Raw genomic sequence first — 8241 nt, forward strand, 5'->3', positions numbered from 1 at the left:
TGTATTATACATCTCAATTTGCGTTATTAAACTATACCCAACAATAATTACTGAAATCTAAAATTGGATAATTTTATATAACTAAAACAGTTTGTATAATATTATATCTCTACACGGAGAACATTCTCTCCTCAAATTTATCCTAACAATGGTGTAATCGTGGGACAACACAGCTTTCCAAAGAGATTTTAAAATTTTACTATACATTTTACTAGTAATTACACTGTTAGTATATTATATTTTTTTACTAGTAAAATGTATGGCAAAATTTCAGAAAACTCTCTCCTAAAGTTCTTCAAAATGCCACGTTGTTCCACAATTACACGATTTTCAGGATAAATTTCGAGAGAAAATTCTCTCCGTGTAAGTTTACTAAACTTTCAACTTTCGTTCTTAGTAAAGTTGTACTTTTCGAAATTTATTTGACATAATATTTATGTAAAATAAACTATACACACAATTCTTTACCTCAGTAATACGAGTATCAGGAAAATTGCCGAGTAATACGGAGATCATTTTTAAATGCATTTCCGTGATTAATTCACAGATACAAAAAAATGTCGAACAATGTACGAAGTTTACTGAGTTAAATTAAAAGCTTCTTTCCTCTCGCGAAATTTTATTTAGATAATATATCGCTCGGGACTCTAATAATAGCGCAAATCGAGAACTGTGTAAAAGGAACGAGGATGTTCCGGGCCGCTCAAAACGAACGTCTTCGTGTTTCAAGGACGCGACATTCTTACATACATAAAAATATATCGCTAATTTATAGAGCATACTCGAATTTCGCCCGTACGTCGCGAATTATTGTCAAAACAGTCACCGGCATCGAGGTAAATAATTAATCTTTCGATGCAGTGAGTTAGTCTTTCACGTTCTTGCAAAGTCTCGAACCGAGTTATTGACAATGAGCTCTGTTTTAACAATAACGAGATGTACAATGTATTAGGAGGTAGTCGTTTGCTGCGTTAATCCTTAGCATATTATACCACGTAACTTACAATATTATCTCGCTATTTCTACATTTCTGATTTTAACGACGCACACTATGCTTACTTTACACTTGATAGTTTTTAATCCACTATTTATCTTTAAATAAGCAGCATTTGTATAATATTTGAGAAGCATCGAGAAGATCTAGAGATCTAGAGCGCGTTTACGATTCTAAAAATTATACGCAAATATGTCAATTTTAAACACAATTGTTTCGAGATATTTCCACAATCACTGTTACACTGCCGATCTTCAGCTGTCAATCAACAATTGTTAATTAGCCATCGTTCGAGCTTGGACAAGAAATCAAGTGGCGCACATTGTTTTCCCCGATAGCGATATTTGAAGCAATAAAAAAACATTCTAATTCGATTAGAGATTTTCTGTAGGCTTTTTTCAAAAATTTACGAGTTGCAGTTTAGATCTGTATCGCTTGCTCGGCGCTTCGTTCCCGTAACGCCTCGCGGTTTAATAATGTTTACCTCCGCGAGGCGCCCGCGCGAAAACCTGACGCATCAGTCATCGCAATGACTTTTTTCGAAACATCAATAGAGAGAATACACGCAAGGATTAAAGCAGAGGTGCACACGAGTGCACGCGAGCACACCCGAAGCGCATACGTTCGTTTGTGAGCGGCCGAGAACCGACTGACCAGAATCGAGATGATTTAAGCTGTACATTATGTACTTGTACGTACGCCAAGTATACACTTTTTACACGTATATAATTACATGTCCTTTATCTGCTCTTTATGCATTCCAATCGTGAAGAAGGATCCTCCCTGTCGCAACGATTCATCGATGGAATGATCGACGAGTTTTCCTCCGTCTGTTTTACAATACATTCTACGTGTTTTCGGAGACGATCACGCACGAGACACGTAACACACCATACGTTAGCCTTTAAAAGAAAATACAGGGCCTATCAACTGTGCTTATTTGCTCGAGCTTTAGACTTTAATGCCTGGCGAAAACTCAGCAACTCCCTACTGGATTTCTAATGTTGATCTCACCGTAGATATATTAATGATAAATTGCGTTGCAGTTCCTCCAATGCTAAAAATTTCGCTGACCTAAACAATTTAGCACAAAATGTCCCAGCTTTTGATAAATATTTCTATTGCGTTCGCACAATCGCGTTTTTCTGTATTATATTTTTACTTTTTGGATACCCAAGTTCTCCGAGGTTTTTAAAACATTTATATTTCGCGTTATTTATTAAAACAAGAAATCTTTTAAAAAGTTCAAAGTAATATTGTATATGGAATATATTTGATACCGTGTGAATTTTAATATAAAATTCAACTGATTTCATTATTAATTTGTAATTAATAAATAATAATGGAAAGTTCAATACGTGCTTGCGATATACAAATCTAAATCTATTTCAATGCTCATAATTTTTTGTTGTTATAATAGCAATAAAATCTGCTAAAAATATAATACACCAATACAATAAAGTCTTTTCCACAGCCGTTAATTAACCAAATATGTTTTGAAAGAGCAGCAAGTTCTTCTTCTAAATTAATAGTTGCCTTGTCCGTTCAGACATCGGAGTTCAACAATCAGCGCTTCAGCTTGACATCACATTTGGTACTTCTCACTATTTAAAACTGTATATGTTACCGTACATTTAATAAATTGTACTCTTCATAAATTTCACAATTCTGACAAATCATACGTCACCTTTCAATTAAAACACTTTCTTATTGTTGCAACTTTGAAATATGAGGTAATACCGCAAACTAGTAATGTCCCTTGGCTTTGATTGCAACCTCCTTCCTTAAGTAATAAAATTTTCACGAAATCTTAACTAAATGAAAGAAACAAACCCTACGTCTACAACCTACGTAAGTGCCCCGCATTTTCTTTCGCGTCACGGCAAACGAACGTTACCGTTAGAGAGTTAGATAACGTGTGCACGCGTCAACGTCGTCATATACTAATCAACGCCGGTGCAAAGCACGAGGTGATCCCTCACTGTCTGTCCATGCGAACCGCATTCACCACCCGCGAGGCCGCTCGTGTGCTTTGATTCGATTCGATTCCCCAGATCTGTCGGTGCGGCGCGGCGGGCCGCGTGCTCGCCGCAAGCGCCGTCATTTCGTAGGCACGGAAGTATTACTTTTATTGCGTGTACTTACTGATAAGCCTCCCTGAGAGAGAAACCCTACTAACTTTTCCAAGGCGCACTCAAGAGACTTATATTATACGTTGTGATGCTCAGACGAATCGTATGCCGCCCCTTTCTTCCGTGTCTTCGTTCTTCCCTATATGTAGTACGTTAATTACTTTTAATTACTTTTAATTACGCTCTAGAATACTCTAGATTTAAGTTCTCTTCCCGCTCGTCGCATAACTGAGCCTTGGTCCTCCGAGTCACCGAATGAAAATCGCCCGAGGCGCCCTTCGACTTCAGTCTTGCTATGATTTACGCCAAGTCCGCTTCTTTATGCTCGGATGCGTTGAGGGACAAGAGGGACTAGACTTCCCGCCCATCAGTACGGAACTCTCTCAAGGAAAGTTCCGTTCTGATGCGCGTAATCGTCGGCAAGCCGATCGCTCGCCGACTCTGGGAAGCACGACGAGCTGTACTGGCACCACTCGTGAAGGACGATGCCCCTGTGTATCCTACGACACTGCGTTGCATCCTTAGACGACGACGGCGACGACGATGATAATGTCGCCGTCGCGGCCCTTCACCGCAAAAGAGTAATACGAAACCTTCACAAATAGTCGTTCTCGACCGCTTGAGCGTCCTGCGATTTTAACGTCGCCATTTCCTCCGCAGTACCTGTCTCGCCCTCCTGTTCCTCCACGAAGCTTATGCTCCCGGCCTTGTACCAGACGACTATATCCACCACGAAGGCCAACAAGAGGATACCGCCCGTCGTACCTGCAGGAGAAATATTTTATCAATATATTACATAATCTGTCTTTACCCGAGCAGAATAAAAATTACTTTTTCAAATTCAAGATAACGTCAAACTGTAATCATTTCTACGCTGACAAAAAATTTTTTTCAACTAAGTAAATAGATTTACTTACAATTATTCTTTTACTGAAGTAAATATTTATTCTATTTAATAAATAAAAATATCAAATTTCAAGTAAATCTGTGTATTATATTGAGTAAATTAATTTCAATCATTACATTTTCTACATTCAACTAAAGGTTTCATGAGATAGAGGATACTATTTATTAAATGAAATCATTGTTTTTGTCAAATAAGAAATCCAATTTTCTTCGCTGTAAAACTCATATCTTAGTAAACATTTTATAGAAATAAAGTAAAATTTTTTAATTTAAAATTACCTACTGCTTGATATTTAATAACTATTTAAATTAAAGATATGCATGTTTTTGTTTATTATTTTTTAAATCTAAGTTAATAAGCTATTATCTGCCACCTAATGAATAATTGTCTTGAGTAAAGTAATATTTTTTATCTGTGTAGGAAGCAAAATGATATTGTTTAATGAGACAAACTTTGACTTCTTTACGACTTTAACATTTTGACTTTTTCATAACTTTCGCCGACTACACAAATCGCTCGTGTACGCGAAATGATGATAATCTCGCAAAGATATTATCATATCTTATGAATTTGTAAAAATGTTTGAAATTGTCGAAGCGCTGATATCCTGATTTTTCATTCGAAAGACACAAAATAAAACACAAGAATACAAATCACATTTTTGTCACAACAGTATCATTTTTTTGTGAAAAAGGACATTTTGTATATTACCATATTTAAGTAAACATACAATTACGAGTATCGGAAATGATCAAAGTTTAAATTCGCGAACCATGTCCAACAACGTTTCTAAATTTCAAAGTCATAATTCGAGCAATTTGCTGTCATGATCAAAATATGATTTTTGATATCATCGTTTTTTGACTTCATCGTGACTTGTTTTGCTTGGGTATGTGCGATCGACACTACAAGTTTTACCATTTGCTTAATGAATACGTTTTCCCTCTTTTCTTCAATCCTTCTACCGAATTTATCTATTTATTTATTTTAATCTTATTACACCGAAAAAAATCTATTACTAAAACCACGTGTTAATCAAAATTCAATGCGACGAGATTCCTTCGCGAACAACTTAATTATTGGAATCACTTAATCCATGTTTCCGTTCTTTCTAATAATAAGAGACACATCTCCAAGTTGTACGTACCGTGATAGAACATTCTAAAGACGTTCGAATCGTAAAGCCAACAGGCGCCTCGCTCACCGCAAGCGTATTCCCATACGAGACAAGCGGAATCCACTACAGCACCATAAACGATAGGACACGGAACATTGCCTGAAGCGAAGAGACAAAGGTACTGTATTAACGTTCAGAAGGACATTTTTAGAACAATGAGAAATTTAAGATCTTTTATTTCTTTCGATATGGTAATTTATACAATATTTCGTTAACTCGTTTCTGTTTTCAATTCGCATCAGAGTTACATGAATACTTAATTGTATTACATAAACGATTTAATTGCAACATCAGGTTGTAATTACGATCACATTTTTCAACCGAGAAATTATTTAAAATACCAGTCATTTAATTGCTTCCTCCTCTTACGAACAAACTCCCGTGCGAAGGTTTTCACCGCTGTTTCTATTTTTATCTCTATTGGAAGAGACATTCGGCAGGTAATTACCGAACAAGCCGATGGCGAACTGTATCAGGCCGAGTGCCATGGCCTTGTCCCTGGGATCCACGCATCGCAGAATGAGCAGCATAGAGCCCACCTCGCTCGTGGAGTGGATGAAAACGAAGACTGAGAACAGGATCATGTAAACCCAAAAGTTACTGCACTCCAGTTGACAGTAACCGATCGACGCCGTGCTCACTACTTCCGGTATCGTTACGTTCTGTACGATGCACTGGCAATTGTAGAACTGCGAAATATCAAATGTGACGCATTTAGATGGTGTAGCTCGAATCATAACGAGGATTATAATTCCTTGCGCCTCGCGTATCGAAAGCATAACCGACGAAAAGGTATTTCGCGAAGAGAACGAATCCTGGTGGTAATATTTAAAACTTTGCTGTATCTAACCCGTTTCATTTATCATTTCATCAATATTTCTGCAAAAATTAAATGAAAATAATTTCAAAAATTTGTTTATTAAAAAGTAACACAGTTTTCTGTAATAAATTGAGTAAATTTCATAACATCTAAAATATTTCAAATATATTTTAACTTTTCTTCTGCTCGCAGCATTACATTGAATTTCCTAAGAAAAATGGTTTTGGGATACATTCGATAATATTTCACCATTCATCTCTCTCTTCACGACGATTTAACACTTTCCGCAACGATATTTCCATCGGGGACGTTACTCATAATGGGTATTTATGCTTGGACAGTTACGTCTCATAACTAATGATTCGAAAAAAATATCGAACAAAGTAGCGCTTAAAATAATCTCTGGCTTCAAGAACCGCGATGCTGTCCACATGTCATTTCGCGAACGGAGGCGAGAGATCTCCGAAAGTTGCACTGGTCCCCGAACGTGACTTGGCGACAATCTCAATTCTTGGTCTCACAATGTTTCCAAGCTGACGATCGATTCAATTACCGTCGTATCCCGTGTAATCTCGCTCGAGCAGACATGTCATCAGAGCATGTCCTGTCGGGTGCCGGTTCTACTGGGCTTAACACTTACCGATGCCACTTTGCCGTCAGCAACCGTATAATTCGAGCAGCCCGCGTGACACGCGGAGAAATACGTTCTACCGTCGGCGCCGCAGATTGGACTGAATTTGTTCCGATCGCAGTCGCAGGTAGCGTCGCAGGTCGGCTCGAAGCTGGAGAGTCTACGGAAACGGATTGTTCGCAGGTCAGGCCCACTTTGAACCGAGCCATGTCTTATTTTCATTTAACTTAATATTGATTAGTCAACGTAATTTGTTTTAGGCCCGGTTTCAGCAACGTCGCTTAACTTTAAGCTTAGCTTAATTTGTTCTTTGTCTCTTTCCAACTGTTGCTTTAGAAAGAGACAAACATGGATTGAACTAACATTAAAGTTAAGCGACGTTTGGTGAAACCGGGCCTTTATATGAAATCGAATATTTTGTATGATATCGAATATTTATATGAAATCGAATAAGTTCGATTAGAAATGCGTTTAATTAGTAAGGAGAGCTAATCTTCGTTAGGTTGATTAAATAAAGAAAACTAGCTCAATAAGTGAATGTCACACCCACACAGCAAGATAACAAAAAGACCTCTTAATGTTCTCTCATTTTAAGATTTGGACACCCAACAATACCTTCAGAAAGACAATATAGTGAAGTCAGAAAGAGCTCTTATGCGCTTGCAGAGAAATGAAAGACTTCATTCAAAGATCATTGAAAAGATAACTTTCTTGACATCTCCTGTAATACATATCAATATTGCATCTCAAACTAGATATCTTTAAGAGTTCATGTTTATGATGTCAATAAGACATATATTTTAAGATATTTAAAACGCAAAGCCTTTGGTGAGAAATTTTTAACAAGCGGTTTAAAAGGAATTTTTGACAGTGTAAAGAATAGAAGTGGTATGAAGGAAAATCATACGAGTGTAGATAAGAGATCGTATGGTACAAGAACTCACTTCAACGTCAGAGAAAAGATAAAAACTTTCATGCAGGTGTATCAATTTATAATATCACGATTTTTTTTCTTACGAGAAAGTGCTACGCCGCGCGTCCCTCTAGCGGGAACTTTGACAGGCTTCCCGTATTAACATTAAGGAGGGTGGTTGCTGAAATAAAAATGATAAAAATGAATTCAAATTTATAGAAAATATTCGTTTATAGGAATCTGTCCTCCGTGCGAAAGTTCAAGATGATTGTCTGCATGGTTGTCAAATAATTAATTATTCAAGTTATATTATTGCACATGGCCAACATAGCAAAAGTATTACAATATCTGTAATTTTTTTCTCGAAGGCATGTTAAACATGATAAGAATTTTATAAAAATAAGTGCAAATAATTCTATACATATTTACGAAGAATTTTGACGAATACTAAAATGACTTGTCTACGTAGTTATCAAGAACATATACATATGTATACGTGTAGAAATACATGTATATGGTATATATACTGTACATATGTATATGTGTGTTCTTGATAACTACGAAGACAAGTCATTTCAGTCTTCGTCAAAATTCTTCGTAAATATATATAGAATTATTTGCACTTATTTTTACAAAATTCTTATCATTTTTAGCATATGTGTATATT

General features: G+C 36.5%; 1 protein-coding gene across 2 annotated transcripts in view; it reads right to left on the minus strand.

The window, feature by feature from the left end:
* Nucleotides 1-300: 300 nt before the first annotated feature.
* Nucleotides 301-8241, minus strand: part of LOC105558967 (solute carrier organic anion transporter family member 3A1) — a 148497-nt gene continuing 140556 nt past the window's right edge. For both annotated transcript variants that reach the window (XM_012006946.1, XM_012006945.1), the window contains 4 exons: nucleotides 6671-6821; nucleotides 5659-5899; nucleotides 5181-5309; nucleotides 301-3891 (listed from right to left, as the gene is read on the minus strand). In XM_012006946.1, coding sequence (XP_011862336.1) covers nucleotides 3722-3891; nucleotides 5181-5309; nucleotides 5659-5899; nucleotides 6671-6821 — 691 coding nt within the window. In that variant the 3' untranslated portion in view covers nucleotides 301-3721. The remainder of the gene's footprint in view (nucleotides 3892-5180; nucleotides 5310-5658; nucleotides 5900-6670; nucleotides 6822-8241) is intronic.

The sequence above is a fragment of the Vollenhovia emeryi genome, unplaced genomic scaffold (genome assembly GCF_000949405.1).
Source record: "Vollenhovia emeryi isolate VEMERY1.0 unplaced genomic scaffold, V.emery_V1.0 DF939300.1, whole genome shotgun sequence".
In the NCBI taxonomy this organism is placed as follows: domain Eukaryota; kingdom Metazoa; phylum Arthropoda; class Insecta; order Hymenoptera; family Formicidae; genus Vollenhovia; species Vollenhovia emeryi.